Here is a 19,989-nt window from a genome sequence, read left to right on the forward strand (position 1 = left end):
GGGGCTGGCCCCAGCAGTTACTTCTGAGTAATGAAATTACAGGTGATTTTCAAATTCTTAATACTTTAAAAAATTTGTAGACCAAACATATATAACACTTACAATCATAAATATATAATAAACATTATAGGGCAATGAAAATCACAATTCAAAGGCAATAAAGATATCTGAACATTTAAACGTAAATATTAAATAATAACTAGGATGTGGTATTAAGTAATACTTGGCAAAGTGAATTAGTTTAAGTCAGATTTTGGTTATCAGAATTCAAATTCCTCAACTTCCTTCTAAATTACAGCTGTGGCTTTCTTAAGAAAACCCATCTTATGAAAATCTGAATTTATAAAAGAAAAAGCATCTGTCAATGTATAGGGATGTGTGAACAACATTAAACAGGAATTTTCTAAATGAAATGTGTCTAAAATATCCTTCTTCTTCTTCTTTTTTGAGGAAGATTAGCCCTGAGCTAACTGCTGCCAATCCTTTTTTCGCTGAGGAAGACTGGCCCCGAGGCTAACATCCGTGCTCATCTTCCTCTACTTTATATGTGGGACACCTACCACAGCATGGCTTGCCAAGCGGTGCCATATCTGCACCTGGGATCCGAACCAGCGAACCCTGGGCCACCGAAGTGGAATGTGCACACTTAACTGCTGCGCCAGCAGGTCAGCTTCTAAAATATCCTTCTATTTACAAAAATTGCTTACCCTTTTTTGATGGAGTTCAGAAACTGCTGACTTGCACCATCAGAATAACTTCTGAAATCATCGTTGACTGTGAATCCATTTTTCCATAATTTTATACTTACATCTACCTGCAAAGCAGTAAGAAACAAAATGTATCATATATACCAGTGTTACACAGCTATCATGAATATTTCATCCCTTAACATCTTGTTGATCAGTTCATAAGAACAATATTTATTCACTCATTCAATCAAAGAAGCAAAGTCAGTCACTGTGAAAACCTAGAGAGTTCAGGAATACAGTAGAATGTAGGGATGCTTCTGGCTGATTACAGGAAGACTTTAAAAAGCTGTTCAAGAAGATATCAAACCATTAGAGCCCCTCCCTTGTCTCCAGCATTTATTCACTCATTTATTCATTCAGTTTCTTGAACACCTAAGATATAACAGACACTTCATTAAGATGTTAGAGGAAATAATCATAATAAAGATAGCATATACTATCTGTCACTGTCACTGTGTACCAGACACTGTTTAAAGCACTTTTCCTACATAAACTTATTTAGTCCTTTCAAAATCTACACAAGGTTGGTATTACCCCTTTTACAGACAGGGAAACAGAAACACAGATTAGGGGCCGGCCCCGTGGCCGAGTGATTAAGTTCGTGTGCTCCACTTGGGCGGCCAGGGTTCGGATCCTGGGCATGGACATGGCACCATTCATCAGGCCATACTGAGGCGGCATCCCACATGCCACAACTAGAAGGACCCACAACTAAAAATACACAACTATGTACTGGGGGGCTTTGGGGAGAAAAAGGAAAAAACAAAAAGAAACACAGATCAGTTAAACTGCCCAAGGTCACATGGTCAGTAAGAGGTGGAGCTGGGACCTGAATCTATACTCTTAACCACTAAACTACATTGCCTGTTTTATACCCATAACCAAACTGCCAAGTCTCTGCTCTTAGAGTACTCAGGTAAAAGAATGAGAATAAAACACATAGGAAAAAAGCACGGAGGAAAAAAGAAAAATCCAAAAACAATCGTCAATACATTCATGTAAGAGAAGATGATGTCTGAAAGGGAGTAGGCAGGGAATATTCAGGGAACAAAAGAGCTCTTAGAAACTGAAAATGGAAACTGAATAAAAAGATTGAATATATGGTTGAAGAAATAGGCCAATTAAAACAAAACGAAACAACAAAGAGGTGGAAAATGGGAGAAATACTAAAAATTAAAAGGCTCTGTCTAAGAGGTCCAATGTCTAAGTAAAGCACTCTGGAGAGAACTGGCAACAAAAGCAAAACATCAAAGATGCAACATAAGAAAATGTCCTGGAATGGCAAAACACGAGTTTCTGGACTGAATGAATGAAAAAGGGACTGCCATCAAGGCCCATCAGAACACAGGGTTAAAGAGAAGATTCTAACAGCTGGCAGGGAGCAAAACATGCCACGTACAAAGGCTCAGATACCAGAACAGCATTCTATCCAGTGTGACGGGAGAACAAAGGCAAACGCAGGCTTGCAGGGTTTTAAGCCGTCCATTTCCCATGCACTCTTTCCACACACACTTTTTTCATAAAGCTACCTCAGGACTGGCTTCATAAAACTGGAAACATAAAGGGCAGGAGTTGGGAGAGGCACTGAGCTGAGTAACTGGGACGGAGGGGAGGGGTAAACGGAATGCTCAGGACCACAGACTGCAGGGCAGAGCAGCACAGCCCCCCTGGAGACAGGAGGGCGTCATCACAGCTGTCCCTCAGGAAAAATTAAACTCCTAAGATTATCTAATGTGTTTAAACATACTGCAAAAAGATAGAGATAGAGCCTTCTACCAGAGAGTTTGGGGATGAATTAAGGATAAGCACACAGAAAATACAGCCAAAATGGGAGGAAAAAGTTATTAACTCTAATGAAAATTTAAAAAGCAGTCGGGAAAAGAAATATGATACACAACATGACTCAGTTATGTTGTATAGTATTTACAAAGTCATAAAGATATAAACAATTATAAGTATTTAAATTCCAAATTATAACTATCTTAGAAGAATAAGAGGAGACGGTTTGGGGAGGAGGGGAAAGTAGAGTAAGAGAGCCAAACCCTCATTTTCTATAATAAAAAGTCAACACATAATTTGAAAAACCGGAAGATCAAGAACTATCATTATTAGCATATTATTAGAATCAGACTTTATAGCAGAAGAAATAGCTAAGAATTATGTTACCTCTGGGAAGCAGATATCATGGCCAAAGAGGAACTGGGCTGCTATTTTTCAACATAAATCTTTCAGAACCATTAGACTTTAAATTTTCAGAGCTTAAACTTTGATGAAATTTTAAAATTTAAAAGGTAAATTAGAGGGAAGTGATTTTTCAAAAATCCCTTTAATGGGCCAGTCCAGTGGCACAGCGTTTAAGTTTGCGTTCTCCACTTTGCAGCCGGGGTTCACAGGTTCAGATCCCGGGTGCAGACCTACGCACTGCTTATCAAGCCATGCTGTGGCAGGCGTCCCACATATAAAAGAGAGGAAGATGGGCATGGATGCTAGCTCAGGGGTAATCTTTCTCACATACACATACAAAATCCCTTTAACGTCAACTTCAAAAAGTCAGCTGGATTCTCATAATTGCTACTGTTTTCAGTCTGCCGTGATAGGTTATTTTGATTGAAATATATTAAGAAAAAAACCCAAGCCTCATAGAAGTGAGTAGTTGCAAAAAGAAGTATTTTAATAGCCTTTCCAGGATAGTCTTCTTTGACACTACATCAAAATTTAGTAAGTGGTACTAACTCAAAAGTTAGTTGAGAATCTGAATGTGGAATCTGAAATTTAATCTTTTCATACGCCTGTTACACAAAAAGCCTTCAATGACACTTTGGCTATTATACCTATGCATCATTTTATAACATCATATATCAATCATTTGGAAAATATTGGCTCTCTGGGTCATGCAAATCTTCCAAATGTTGATATATTTCATTACACAATACATAAACAGGACACCAGGAGAAAGTAGACAGATCAGCTTGCCTCACAAGCAATCATACTTTTCCTTAAGATACTTCTGTATATTGCAGAAATGTTTTATGTGTACTTCATACTTTGTCATACAGATTAATAAGATGTGTACTGAAGAGGTGGGATTTTTTTTTTTTAAAGATTTTTTTTTAATTTTTTTCCTTTTTCTTCCCAAAGCCCCCCAGTACATAGTTGTATATTCTTCGTTGTGGGTCCTTCTAGTTGTGGCATGTGGGACGCTGCCTCAGCGTGGTTTGATGAGCAGTGCCATGTCTGCGCCCAGGATTCGAACCAACGAAACACTGGGCCGCCTGCAGCGGAGCACGCGAACTTAACCACTCGGCCACGGGGCCAGCCCCTTGAACAGGTGGGATTTAATAAAATTTATACATTTTATTGCTTCATCAAGGACATTTTTAATTGAAATTAGCATTTTCCCCCCTGCAATGCAAGCGAAGAATGCAGTAATTACCAGCACAGTTTGGTGCCCCTGCCTTGATTCCTCCTAAGGCGCCAACAGTTTTACCCATCACTGCTTTTGCAGTATCAGTGCAAACTCAACCCAGTGAAAAACGTGAATAATATCTTACTGTTTTCATGAAAACAGTTTTTACCTAACGGAACCTCTAAAAGGTCCATATTTTGAGAAACACTGGAAGAGACAAAAGTTAGGGACATTTACCTGTTTCTTCTGTTCAGCGGGAGACAAGCATTTGGCACCAACCTTCTGAGCTTCCTCAAAAAGACTGTCAACAAAATATTCACAGTTTGTTTGTCGATTGTCACTAAGTGGTTGGCTGTCAGATCCTGTTTCACAAACCCTACACGAAAAAAGAAAAATAAGCACTATTGACACCTAATTCTCTAAAAATTTCCATAGACTGTTCTAGTTAAGGGATCCTGAAATGAGATGCTAACTCCATGTCCACAGTTTAGACCCTCTTCTAAGCTGAGATAGTAGATATGTGACTTTGGGAAGTTAGTACCCTTTTAGTCCAAGGCAGGATTATTCTCAGCTTCAGCCTACTGACATTTGGGAAGGGATAATTCTTTGTTGTGAGGGTTGTCCTGTGCATTGTAGGATGTTTAGCAGCATCCGCTGCCTTTACCCACTAGATGCCAGAAGCGATGCATACTGCCCCCCACCAATGCTATAACAACTGAAACCATCTCTAGACATTGCCAGATATCCTCTGGGGGGCAAAATCTCAGCAAGTTGAAAATCAATGGTCCAGAGTAAAAAAAATCTATTCTTTGTAATGGGTTCAAAACGGCTTTAAAAGAGGTTACTACGTATTTTTTGGTAACAGAAAGCGTTCTTGGAACTAAAGGTGAAAATGTGTCAGGAACATCATAGTTTTCGCTCCTTTACACACTTCGGAATGAGATTTCCCACTGTAGACTTTCATTTGTAGTAGTTTAGTACTCTACCGGGTCTCCCCCCTTTTTAAATTGAGGTATAACTGACATACATTATATTAGTTTCAGGAGTACAACATAATGACTCAACATTTGTATATACCACAAATGATCACCATACTAAGTCTAGTTAACATCCTCCACCATACATAGTTATACAATTTTTTTTTCTTGTGATAAGAATTTCCAAGATTTACTCTCTTAGCGGGGCTGGCCTGGCGGCATAGTGGTTAAGTTTCACGCTCTGTGTTGGCGGCCCGGGGTTCGTGGGTTAGATCCCGAGCACAGACATGACACTGCTCATCAAGCTATGTTGAGGCAGGTGTCCCACATATAAAATAGAGGAAGATGGGCACGGATGTTAGCTTAAGGCTAATTTTCCTCAGGGAAAAAACAAAAGATTTACTCTCTTAGCAACTTTCAAATATGCAATACACTATTATTAATAATAGTTGCCATGATATACATTACATCCCCATGACTGACTTATTTTGTAACTGGAAGATTGCACCTTTTGACTTCCTTCACCCATTTTACCCAATCCCTACTACTGGCTTTTATTTTGTATTTATATTTGGTCATTTAGGAAATATTACCTAAGATTTTGTTTGATAGAAAAGATGGTTTCTGGCTGATCTTTTTTTGAAGTGATATAAAAAATTCATAAATGTACTGAGACATTAACGTCTAAGATTCTATAAATAGTAACCAACACTTTTATAGCTCCTACGCTGTGCCAGGAACTGTAAGGCAGATCCTCTAATCCACATTTTATAGATAAGGAAAATCAGTCACAGAGAAGTTAAGTTACATGTCTGAGGTTACACAGCTGACAGGTAGCAGAGACAGAATTGAAACCTTGTTCATCTGTCTTCCAAGTCTATGCTCCTAACCATTATATGCTATAAAGCCTCTCTTAATATCCGACATTTATTAATACACATTAGGAACTGTTCTAAGTACTTACGTGTGTTAACTCATTCAATCCCCACAATGACCTAAAAGGCACATATTGTTTTCATCCCCTTTTCAGAGATGAAGAAAAAGCTTAAGCAATTTGCACAAGATCACAAAGCTGTTGAAAGACAGAGCTGGAAACTGAACTCAGGGTACCAACGCCTGCGCTCACTGCACTAGACTGTCCCTCAGAACAGCCATTACTATACTGTTATTAATATGCGGACACTCAGGGCAATGTTTTAACTTAGCTATACTCTCTTTACTCTTCTAGGTAGTTCTCTCTCTATATATACTTGTAAGACATTTCATATTATCACAAAGTATTAATTATGCCGTTTCCAAAGCAATGACATGATATTTCTTACAGAAAAATAATCACACCCTAAGATGATTTCTCACAATATTAATGATTTTCCTCTTTAATTAGTATGGCTGTGTAGGAGTAGAGGATATTGTCTAAAGCTCAGGCTTTGGTGCTTGTGTTTAGGTACCTTCACTTAGTCACAGCGACTTTGGGCAAGAAACAGCCTCTATGTGATTTGGTTTCCTCATCTGCAAAACGCAGATACTACCACCTATCTCATGGAATTGTTGTGAAGATGAAACGCAAATACACAGAGACTTATACCTGGTATTCAGTATGTACCAGCATAGATATATCGGAACAGTAAGTTCTCAAATATTAGATAATATTATTACAACCACTTTATGCTTTCTGGTATTTGTTTTTTTCTGTTCAGAAAGCAGTTTATACTTAATTACTAAGTACAAAGCCAATAAAGCTGAGCATTCAGAGTAGCTGAGGTTTTATCCCTTTATCTTACCTATTTGCTATGTAAATTCTACTAAACTTCATTATGTTAATTCAAGTCATTCAAACATTTATTAGTATCTACTATATGCAAGGTGGTAACAAGATACAAAGATAAGTAAGAAATGCTCTAGGTTTTTAAGAGGTTCAGAGTACAGGGTATGGAGATGCATTACAAATAGCTCTATATCCAACAATTTGATAACTTAGATGGAATGGACCAATAAGGTACAATCAACCAAAACCTACAGGAGGAATAGATAACATAAATAGGCCTACATCTATTAAAGAAACTGAATTAATAATTAATAATCTTCCAAAACAAAAAGCACCAGGGATGGTTGATTTCACTGGTGAATTCTATCAAATATTTAAGAGAGAAATGACACCAATTCTCTACAATCTCTTCCAGAAAACAAAAGCAGAAGGGAAGACTTCTAACTCCTTCTATGATGATAGCATTACTCTAATACTAAAACCAGACAAAGAAAAGAAAGGAAAACTACAGACAATATTTCTTATGAACACAGGTGCAAAAATCCTCAACAAAATATTAGCATTCCAAATTCAACAATATGTAAAAAGAATTATACACCACAACCGAGTAGGATTTATTCCAGGTATACAAGGCTAGTTCAACATTAGAAAAATCAATTAATGTAATCAATCACATCCATACACTCAAGAAGAAAAATCATATAATAATATCAAGAGACGCAGAAAAAGCAGTTGACAATATCCAACACCCATGCATGATAAAAACTCTCAGCAAACTAGGAATAGAGAGGAATTCCCCCAACTTTATAAAGAGCATCTACAAAAAACCTACAGCTAACATCATTCTTAATGGTGAGAAACTAGATGCCTTCCCCCTAAGATCGGGAACAAGACAAGGATGTCCCTTCTCACCATTCTTCTTCAATGGCATACTGGAAATCCTACCTAAACCAGTAAGACAAGAAAAGGAAATAAAAAGTATACAGATCAGGAAGGAAGAAATAAAAACTGTCTTTGTTTGCAGATGACGTGACTGTTTACAAAGAAAATCCTAAAGAATCAACAACAACAAAGAAACTCCTGGGACTAATAAACAATTATAGCAAGGTTGCAGGATATGAGCTTAATAGACAAAAGCCAAGTGCTTTCCTATATGTCAGCAATTAACATTGGTATGGGGATTTAAGAAAACAACACTGTACACATAAGCACTATGTATCAAGCTCCATAGAACTGTACAACACAATGAATTGACCCAAATCTAAACGACAGTTAATAGTAATGTAACAATACTGAAACTGTGCGGGGCGGCACGGGGGTGGGGGAGACCAGGGATATGAGAACTGTGTATTTCCTGCTCAACTTTTCCGTACACATAAAACCACTCTTAAAGAATAATAACAACAACAATAACAATAATAATACAAGAGCATAAAAGACATTCCTGGACAGACAGGAAAAAAGTGGGAAAGTATATTTAATTTAGTATTTCTTTATAATTCAGGGAACCCCTTTATAATATTTTAATATATTAAGTAATAGCGAAATCCCAACAGCATACTGAGGTACGAGGACTCGCCTTAACACTAAATATATCCAGACAACTTTATTATTTTACATTTGTTTTCTATTCTGTTATCCTTTTCCCTGTCACTATCACGTGATGCAAATATCAATACTCTTCTTCATAATTTGGAAACAAGATTACCAAAGTTGTTAGGACTAAGTAAATAGTCTTGAAGTTTCAGGAGTTTCTCTATTCTAGCTAGAGAAAAGCCTCTTTTGCTCTCTCTCTCATTCACCACTGTGTTCTGCGTAAATAAGGTTATCAACGAAGCTGTTGTCCAAACAGGTGAAGGATTTGCATCTGTGTTTGCTTTGGCAGCACATGTGGGAAATACGGATCTTGACCATTTACAGTCTTTGAATAACTGATATACTTAGGAAATCAGCCTTCTTTTCATTTTTTTACTGGACTGCTGCTTCTAATAAAATCTTTTTGTTACAAAGAAAATTATAAACTCTATTACTAATATTTTTGTATAGACACTATTTAATTAAATTTAAAGTAGTGATACATACTACAATACGAATGAAGCTTGAAAACATAATAAATGAAAGAAGCTAGTTACAAAAGACCACATATTGTATGACTCCATGTATATAACACATCCAGAACAGGCAAATCTATAGAGACAGAGAGTGTATTAGTGGTTGTCAAGGGCAGGGCATAGGAGAATGGGGTATAACTGACGACGGAGATGGAGCTCCTCTTCGGGTGACATAAATGTTATAAAATTGACTATGGTGGTAGTTGCACAACTCTGTGAATGAACTTTTTAAAAAGCACTGAATTGTATACTTCAAATGGATGAATTATTTGGTTTGTGAATTATGTCTCAATAAAACTGTTTTAAGTCCTAAGTTAATTTTACTCTTTTAAATCAGTCATTCAATTTATTTCTGTGTAGAAAAGAGTTAATACAGCAGGCTTGACAGCTATCCTTTGAAAGGCCTGCTTCTTTTCCACATGGAAGTCTGGAATTTTAGTACGTGACCAGCCCCCAATAAAAATCCTAGTTCATTTCCAACAATCTTCCCAGGTAGGCAACATTTCACACATGCTGTCCTAACCTATAGCTGGGGGAATTAAGCGCGCCCTGGGTGACTCCACTGGGCGAGGACTCTTAGAAGCTCGGGCCTGGTTCCCTTGGCCTTCACCTCATGTACTCTTTCTCTTTGCTGATTTTGCTTTATCCTTCCATTGTAATAAATCATAGTCATCAGTACGACTATACGCTGAGTTCTATGCATCCTCTCAGCAAATCATCAAACCTGGGAGTGGTTTTAGAGGCCCCTGACACAATCTCACAATTATACAGTCATCAAATTATTTATATACAAGAAATGCTCCAATGGAAAAATAAATAATATTTATTTGGTATACAAGTGTTTATAAAGTATTTGCAAGTATGAAATAAATACTTGTCTATCTCCTTAAATTCCTGAAAGAAATTTACCTGTTTTTTTTTAAAGGTTCGCACCTGAGCTAACATCTGTTGCCAATATTCTTTTTCTTCTTCGTCTTCTTCTCCCTAAAGCCCCCCAGTACATAGTTGTATATTCTAGTTGTGAGTGCCTCTGGTTGTGCCATGTGGGACACTGCCTCAGCATGGCCTGATGAGCGATGCTAGGTCCACATCCAGGATCCAAACCGACAAAACCCCGGGCTGCAGACGCAGACCACGCAAACCAAACCACTCAGCCACGGGGCCCGCCCCCCTCCTCAAGTATTTTAAAGAAAGAGCATAATACAGAAATAAATATTTCATCTCAAGTAAGTGAGAATAAAGTATCCTACACTGATAAGAACCACAGACTTTGCATCTACCATTTACTGAGTGCCTGCTGTGTGCCAACACTCAGCTGAGTGCTTTATGTCGGCTACTTAATTCTCACAAAAACCTTTCAGGTACACATGTATATTCCCATTTTATAGATGAGATATAGAAGCTCAAAGAATCTACCTAAGTTGCTCAAAGGCAGAGAGGTAGTAGAAGACAGAGACAGGATTCCTTTAAATGACGTTAAGGCCATTATATTTCCACTATGACTCCAAGACAGCACAACACAAGAGGCTAACGAAGTAAAAAATTACTTGAATTTCTCACTTAAATAACAGAAGTAATACGCAGAGAAATTAAACAGTTTTTAAAATTAATAACAAAAAGATTTAGTAACTTCACTAAAATGCATTCAATGCAGCTATGGTAAAAAATTTACTTTAAAATATATTACTATTAAGTATTTAACTGAGATAATCATAATGAAAAATTATATCAGTCAGTTAAGTGCAGTAAAAATAGAGAAAAATACTAACAAAAGGATTAATGACAAAGAAAATTCATAGCTTGAATTAACTTACCATTCTTCTTTTACACTTTCAAGATTATCTACTTCTTTCATTCTTTTTTGCCTTACTGTAAAAGTAAAAAGAAACAAAAGTTAAAGTTCTCAATTTAGTATTTTAAATAAATTCATTCCTATATATGCATTGATAGTCTCTAATGTAAGTTATTATGCAGCCCCAAAGTAGCACTAAAAGGGTCTTAAGAACAAGTGACCAAACTCAAAGCTGTCACTTGCATCTATGAAGTAAAGCAATAATAAAAACTAAATTTTGTAGTCTGAGAATCTTCTGACAAAAGAAAGACTTCTTAAAAATTAAGATAAAAAAATTATACCCCCTGGTTTAACAGCAGCCAAAAGTAAATAAAACATTTCACTTAATCTCCGACAGGTAACAAAATATCAAATCAATACAAACTCATCCTTACAATTCCTTGGGAAAGCAAACTGACAAGACACATTTACATGTCATAGAAATATTCATGTGTTTTGACCCTGATTTCCCACATTTCTGGGAATTTAAAAGAACAAAAAAATTAGTTATATACACAAAATTTGTCCACCACAGCTGTTACTTGTTAGGAAAAACTGACAGCAAAGTAAATGCCCAACTGTCATGGTATAGCTGCTTGATGGGATAATACGTATCCCTTAAAAATAATCAGGAAGCGGGGAGCGGTAGGGTGAAAGGGGTAAAGGGGCACATATGTATGGCGATAGATAAAAACTAGACTACTGGTGATGAGCACCAAGTAGTCTATACAGAAACTGAACTATAATAATGTACACTTGAAACTTACAAAATGTTTTAAGCCAGTATGACCTCAACTGAAAAGTAATAATAATAATGAAGCAATTTATGTAGCCAAATGGAAAAAGATATCACATAAGTGAAAAAAAAAAAGGAAACAAAAATCATTTATATATTAGGAATGCAATTGAATGCATATGAAAAAATGGAAGGAGAATCAAAAGTGAAAATAGTTATTCCTGGGGGTAATAAAACGATGGATTATTTTCTCTCTTTCCTAAACTTTCTAAAATACTGTTCTGCCGTTGTAACAAAAATATTTTAAGAAATAAGCAAACAAATCAAATAAATAGTTTAAAACAGTCCAAGCTCTCTGTCTACTGAGAGGTCCTACAAGCAATGACATACTAGAAACAATAAGCAAACCAAGAGCCCAGATCTTGGTTTCTAAATGCCATTTTCCAAAAAAAATGGAATCATCCGCCTTAGAGGAAAGGCTGATTGCAGGGCTAGGGTAGAGAAAGAACAAATGAGCCTGGAGCACCTTGTTGCTCCAGAAAGTAAGAAGGTGCTCAAAGAATGATGAAGACGTATCAAAAGGACACTGAAGTCATACCGAAGGGGTGGATGCTGGGCAAATGTGGGAAATGGAACACCAAAAGAACAACGATACTAATGGAACATAACTCATTAAATAAAACAAAAAACCCACGAGTCCATACTATTTGATTAAAAAAATCAGGAAAAGATGGACTTTTAAATAAACTTAACTTTTAAATAAACTTAACAGTGGAGCTACCGTAACCAAGATAAATTCCAATATATCCAAGATTTAAAGCTTAAAAATTAAACTTGAAGGTGACGTCAGTGAAATGACAGAATAGGTATCTCCAAGCTCCTGTCCCCACAGAAATATTGAAAAACAAGCAGAAACTGCTAGAACCAATTTAGTCAGAACTCTGGAAAGTAGTTAAAAGGTTTACAGCAACAAGCAATACTGAATAAGAAAAATGCAACTTAAAAACAGCAGGCAAAATAAACCAACCAATTCCATTTCTCATCTATCAGATTGGCAAAAATTCACAAGTCTTACAACACATTTTGCTGCTGAGAGTATGGGGAAACAGCCTCATACATTTTTGAAGGGAATGCAAAATGGCATAATTCCTAGGCAGGGGAATTTGGCAACACCGAGCCAAAACTACATACGCATGTGACAAAGACTCTCTCCTTGACCAAACTTTAGTCAGCCTTCTCTATCTTCTCAAAGAGGCCTGACACTGGGCTTCCATCTCCGTCCTTGTAGAGCCCAATCTTAGCAAAAATCCTGTTAAGTTTAGCCAGAATCCCCCACGACCCCCAGGTGACATCTGATCCCCTTGGCCTGCCTTCAGAGAGAATCCTGTTAGGTTAGTTTAGCAAGAATCCCCCCTTACCCTTTAAGCTTCCTCTTTGTCATTTTCCACCCACTGACCCCCACCTTGCTCTCTGGCTATCAACCCCCACTTGTCCACGTTACATCCAGAATTGAGCCCCGGTCCACACTGAGGTCTCCTTCCCCATACAGCAATAGTTCCAGAGCAGAAGCTGTTTTTACCACTTTAATTACTGTCCAGCCTTGTTTTTTCTTTGACACATGTACCCCGAAATCCCACATCTAAAAATTGATGCCAGGGGCCAGCCCAGTGGCACAGCAGTTAAGTTTGCACGTTCCACTTTGTGGCCTGGGGTTCACCGGATCAGATCTCGGGTGCGGACATGGCACAGCTGGTCAGGCCATGCTGTGGCAGGTGTCGCACATATAAAGTAGAGGAAGATGGGCATGGACGTTAGCTCAGGGCCAGTCTTCCTCAGCAAAAAGAGGACTGGCAGCAGATGTTAGCTCAGGGCCTTCCTCAAGTCATCTTCTTCTTCAAAAAAATCTATCCCAATGATACTTTAATAAAAATATAAAAAGGTGAACACATAAGATTATTCACTGCAGTACTATTTACAGCATTCATGGTAATAGCAAAAGCCTGCAGAAAAACCCAAATGTCCATCACTAAGGAACTTGTTGAATAAACTATGGTAAATCCACACAGTGGGGATGCAGCAGTAAAAACAATTGTAATGGCTGCAGAGTGATCAATAGGATATACTGTTTAGTGAAAAAAGCAAGATGGAGAAAAATATGTATAATACACACTGTTTAAGAAAGAGGTGGGGGCTGGCTCTGTGGCCAAGTGGTTAAGTCCGCGCGCTCTACTTCAGCGGCCCAGGGTTTTGCGGTTTGAATCCTGGGCACGGACATGGCACCACTCCTCAGGCCACGTTGAGGTAGCATCCCACGTGCCACAACTAGAAGGACCCACAATTAAGAATATACAACTATGTGCTGGGGGGGATTTGGGGAGAAAAAGCAGGAAAAAAAAAAAAAGACTGGCAACAGTTGTTAGCTCAGGTGGCAATCTTTAAAAAAAAAAAAAGAAAAGAAAGAGGTGGACACAAAAATATATATATATATATTTGTTTTTATTAGGAAAATAAGCACCCCCCCCCAACCACCCCCTGCCAAATACGGTTTCCTATATGCTGGGAGAGAGAGGACAAGGTGGAGGGGGCAAGGATAGGAGTCGGATTTCTCCAAATATATCTTGTTTTTTTAGATCAACTTTGGAACCATGTAAATATTTTACACACTTATAAAAAGAAATCCCTAAAATCTGAAAGTAAAAATGAAACAAATTAACTGAATTGACTATCAAGTTGGAGGCAAAACCACACAGAGAGGAATTATTTCAAGTAACTTTAAAACATAGTAATTTTAGTGTATATCCAGTGGGATGAACCCTAAGGGGAAAAATACAGCTTCTAGTAATCATATTCCTAGCAATAATATATTAATGTTGTTTTTATGAAACTATGGTATAAAGATAAAGCAGTGAATCTTAACCAGGAGGCAACCGTACCCCTCAGAGGATATTTGGCAATGCCTGGAGGCATTTTTGGTTGTCACAACTAGGGGGTGCGTGCTCCTGGTATCTAGTAGCAGAGGACAGGGATGCTGCTGAACATCCTACAATGCACAGGACAGCCCCCACAAGAAAGAATTATTTTGCCCAAAATGTCAATAGTGCTGAAGTTGAGAAACCCTAAGACAAAGCAAAGAAGTAATCATGATCTCTTGCTAAAAAACCACTATTTTTTCAGGGTAAGAGTCAAGAGATAGAAATATAAAAATCAAAGAAGTCAAGTAAAAATTCTACAATCCTAAATTTTAAATATCAGTATGAACGCATGCTGAGTTTCCTTTTAAGAAAATACATACTAGTTCTGTCCAGTGAAAAAGCCAAAAAGCAGCAAGCAATCCAATAAAAATGAACACACCCAGTGCCCAGATCTGTGGTCTCCAAATACCACTTCCCACCAACAGGAATCAGTTTCTTGGAGAAATGGCTACCCCCAGGTCTGGGGCAGGAAACGTCTATTTTGTGCCTTGGATCGACATCTTGGATTAGTGTCAAAAGGATTCAGAAGTCAATTCGAAGAGGCTACTACTGGCCAAAGATGGGACTGAAACACATCAAACACAAGTTCATACTGATACTCATTAAAACAAACAAACTCACTGGTCATCTTTCTAGAATACCAGCGTACCAACTCATTATTTTAAAAATCAGCAAAATAAGGGAAAGAATCATTACTCATCCTGCCATTCCTGTATGAACTATCTCCGAGTAACCAAAGAGTCAATGAACTAAGTTTCCTTTATGACAGAATTCAGCTAAATGAAGGAGGATGACAGAATTAGAGTATCCGCAATTCGACCCCTATGGCAAACAGATCTAGGCAATGACATCAATGGCTGCTAACAGGAGAAAAAGAACCCAGACGTAAACAAACACCTCCGTGTGAAAGTTCACACCATCATCTATGAAGAATTCTCTCCAAAAATGTGAATCTGAATCCATCGAAGCCTCCAGATCTAACCTTCAGATTACAGGAAACACAGGGAACAGAGGAACATGATCAGGTGACATCATAGGGATACAATAACAAAATTCAGAACGTGGGAAATTCTTTAGGAGAAATGATCCATTTTTCTTCAACATGTATATTACCAGAGAGAAAAAGAAATGGAAATACATTTTAAAAAAATATTTAAGAGATATAGCAACTAATTAAAATATATGAACTGTATTTAGATTTTTATTTAAAGAAACTAACTGGAAAAAAGCTATGAAAGAATCAGGAACACCTGAACATTGACAATATCTGATGATACATATGTGGAGCAACTGTTAATTTTAAAGGTGTGACAATGGTATTATAGCTATAATCCTTTTCAAGTACTTGTTTTAGATACTTACTGAAATACCTAGATGAAACACCGTACCTGGAATTTGCTTCAAAATACTCAAGTGGAGGAGGGAGTAGGAGGACTATAATTGAAACCAAAATGGCTATGACTTGATAATTATTGAAGCTGGGTAACGAGTATAGATGGGAGTTCATTATTGTTCACATTTTTGTATATGCTTCAAATTTTTCATAATAAAAATTGGGATAAAAACTATCTTAAAAAATATATACATGTAGAGTTCTATAATGCCATTTCATTAGTTTCTTAAAAGGCAGTACTTCTGCTATCTCTGCGAGAAAATTACTCAATAATCCAAGAATGGCAGTAATTCCAAAGATTTGCATCCTCAGTGAAAAATTATGTGCCTCTTACTCCCCAAATTACAAATCTGAAGTGGCGAAAAGTACTATAAATTCACATTCAAAGTGATGAACATGAGAAGAAGATTTATCATGTACAGGACAAAGATAAAGTTGTAAAAAAGACAACTAAAAGGGCTTCGTAAGACACTTGGTTGACCCACAGCTTGAAGGCAACGTGGGCAGAGAAATTTTAGTAGCGCATACACGGATGTGCTATGTGAAGTCAAACACAGACAAGAGTTATGCACTGCCTACTGTACAACTAAAGTTATCAACTGTCAAAATTCAAGTTAGGTAAAATCACGTCTGTTCTATCTAATCTGGAATGTCTGGCTACGTAACTAAGAGGAACACCACCAAACTTATGGAGAGAAAGAAAAAAAAATCAATGGCTTTTTAGTGTTTTAAAATTAAACAAGCTTTAAGAAATACTAGAGGGCAATGCTTTAATAAACCTAAATAAATTAGTTTTAATTCATGACTAGACTTTTAAAAGTCACCCCCAAACCAAATTACAACTTTTTATATGTGCTTAAAACAATACAGTTTTACCCAAAAGAAGACTTAACCAAGCTGGACATTTTCACAAAGCATTAATAATATTTCAACTCTCAGACTATATCAGATAAGAATATGTTTCTTAAATTTTCTCTGGAGAGTATATATACAAAAAGCAAATATTTCTATTTAAAAACGTAAGTTTTAAGCACAGCATTAAATAGAAGGCAGACCTGCTCAGTAATAACCACTGAAGACCCACCAGACTCATCCCAAAGCAATGAGAACCAGAAAATGGACACGAGAAGTAGTCTACTGCTCCCACTTAACAGTCTCCAAAGTATCTGGAGGTGAATTTAATCCGAGCGATTGGGGATCCAACAGAAAAAATCAAATGGTCTGAATGATCTTAGGTCCTGACTTCCATTCCAGTTTCCTGCTGCTAATGGAGCTCAGCCCATAGCCACAGCCAGTTTGCCTGGACCACTAATTCCCACTTAGCCTCTGTTTTGCTAGGAATTAAAGTAGGATAGTGAAGTCTGCTCTGTAAAATATTCTATCTTGAAAATTGTGTTAAATACCCCTATTGTTTTCATTATGAATTGAATACACACTGATAGGGAATTTATTTCTTAGCTTTTTCATGAGGAAATTGTGAGCAATTCTGAAACACAAGGGGAAACTGAAAGGAAGGAAAAAGGAGGAAACGCAATGAGGCAGAGAAGTGAGTACTGAACATAAGCAGGGGATAGCACCTTCAACGGCATCTCCAACAATAACTTCAGACTCTACCTTTCAGCTGGAGGGTAAGGTAGGATCACTAAGCCACACCATCCAAGAGGATGGCATCCAACAATCAAGGCAAATTGGATGTCTCTATTGTCTCAAGTAGGTATTTTGTATTTCCAAAGATTTCTTATTCCGTCCTCTACTACTCTTCAAAATTATTCCCTAGACTTAAAAATGAAATATAAGGCACTGGACTAGGCATTAGATTTACAAAGTAATAAATCATATAAGTGGAAAGATATTCTTTTATAATATCAAAATTTATAGTATCTTAAATGGATTACATGATTAAACTATATCCTTTAAAAATGCAGCAACTAAAAACGATCACTAGGGGCCGGCCCGGTGGCGCAGTGGTTAAGTGCCCAGGGTTTGCCAATTCAGATCCTGAGTGCAGACATGGCACCACTTGGCAAGCCATGCTGTGGTAGGTGTCCCACATATAAAGTAGAGGAAGATGGACATGGATGTTAGCTCAGGGCCAGTCTTCCTCAGCAAAAGGAGGACGATTGGCAGTAGATGTTAGCTCAGGGCTAATCTTCCTCACCAAAAAAAAAAAAAAAAAAGATTGTTAAATATAAGACACAACATTGTCAATGTTCTTTTGAGTTTGCAAGTGCTTATTATATTTATTAGATAAATATAATCACCCTACTTCTGGACCAAGGATGAACCTAAGGTCCAAAGGGGGAAAAATAGTGTATATTTTCACTTATTGTAGCGAAAAAACTGAGGTAAAACCTTTAAAAGGATGTGAGAAGGTAAAGGGGTAAGCATAAGAAGCTAAAACCCTTCTCAATCTGCTAGCAATACAAAAGGCAATGCTCAAAATTAGTAACTCAAAATATATACATTGTTTAGAAATATGGCTGTAAATAACAGAAGAAACAGTTGGAGTTCAAAGAAGTTGTACCTGGGAGGGAGTAGGAGCATTTTTAGTCTTATGTCTTCTAACACTATCTGCCTTTTAAACTACGTGTACACATTATTTTGATTAAAAAATTTAAGAACCAGATAACAAATTAAAAATATATTCAGAACCAGAATCTCATATTCACTAGTGTTTTCTCCTAAGACTTCGTCCTTCAAATCTTGTATTTCTAAAACTATTTAATCGCTTCCCTTTAAAAATCATTTCCTTCTCAAACATATACAAAAGAACAGAGAAAAATATAAACACCCATCCCAACCATTCAGATTTCAGAAAAGTTTACATTTTGACTTACTTGCTTCTTTTTTATTTATTTAAGAAACAAAGCATTATAGATATAACCAAATACTATTTCCTTTAAAAATATTTATTGGGGCTGGCCCCATGGCCAACTGGTTAAGTTTGTATGCTCCGCTTTAGCAGCCCAGGGTTCCCAGTTCGGATCCTGGGTGCAGACCTAGCACCACTCATCAAGCCATGCTGAGGCGATGTCCACACAGAAGAACTAGGAGGACCTCCAATTAGGATATACGACTATGTACTGGGGGGCTTTGGGGAGAAAAAAATTTTAAAAAAATAAAAATAAAAAATACTCATTAAGTGGTAGGTCTTAAATATGTGCATCTTATTGCATATTAATTATACCTAAAGTTGTTAAAAATATTAAAAATTTATATTTGTTCAGCATCTATACTATAGACCAGGTATGATTCTAGGTGCTTGGGAATCATACCTGGTCAACAAAATAGACAAGGATCCCAGCTCTGTGCACACTACATTCTGGGAGTGTTGTATGCTTTTCACTTGACAGTTTCTACTGCTCTAAAATAATCCTTTAGTTTGGATATGATCCTTATTGTCTCCTAAACATATCATGTTCATTCCACTTCTTTGTTCACAATGCAACCATCCTTCTAGGCATTCAAATCCTAATAATCCTTCAAGTCCCAGTTCAAGATCCACTTCCACCATAAAGATGAAATAGTAAATCCTTATTAGTATTCTTCCCCTAAAGCATTTAGATTTTTGGCATTTAAATCATATGTCTGATATTGTTTATTATTGTTTCTTTTGTGTCTTTTAGCTCTCTCTACTGGATCCAAGATCCCTGAGGACAGGTACCATGACTTACACATTTCCTGTTTCTTTCACAGTGTCAAGCAAGTGCAAAGCAAAGAGTAGCCATCCTTAAAGTATCTCACTATGTTTCCATTTAATAGGTTATGGTCTATAGTAAATTACTAATATTATTCATCATTTCATTGTTATAAGTTACTGATAAACTGTTTTTACTTGTTTTATGACAGCAAAAGAGAATGGAGAACAGATCTTGGATTCAAAGAGATTTATGCTGGAATACTGGCTATACCATTTTCGAGCTAGGTGACATACATGTTATTTAACTTCTCTAAGTCCCAGTTATCTAAACTGTAACATGGAGATAAGGATCCTCCTCACAAGGTGTTCTGAAGACTAAAGGAGGCACTGAGAATACAATAATGTTATG

General features: G+C 37.0%; 1 protein-coding gene across 3 annotated transcripts in view; it reads right to left on the reverse strand.

Annotated features, from left to right (window-relative positions):
- The window catches only part of UBXN2A (UBX domain protein 2A), a 40,519-nt gene that overhangs the window by 15,921 nt on the left and 4,609 nt on the right, over positions 1-19,989 (reverse strand). For all 3 annotated transcript variants that reach the window (XM_046662475.1, XM_046662474.1, XM_046662476.1), the window contains exons 2-4: positions 10,823-10,877; positions 4,393-4,531; positions 708-814 (exon numbers count right to left, since the gene is read on the reverse strand). In XM_046662475.1, coding sequence (XP_046518431.1) covers positions 708-814; positions 4,393-4,531; positions 10,823-10,863 — 287 coding nt within the window. In that variant the 5' untranslated portion in view covers positions 10,864-10,877. The remainder of the gene's footprint in view (positions 1-707; positions 815-4,392; positions 4,532-10,822; positions 10,878-19,989) is intronic.

Source organism: Equus quagga, chromosome 5 (genome assembly GCF_021613505.1).
Source record: "Equus quagga isolate Etosha38 chromosome 5, UCLA_HA_Equagga_1.0, whole genome shotgun sequence".
In the NCBI taxonomy this organism is placed as follows: Eukaryota; Metazoa; Chordata; class Mammalia; order Perissodactyla; family Equidae; genus Equus; species Equus quagga.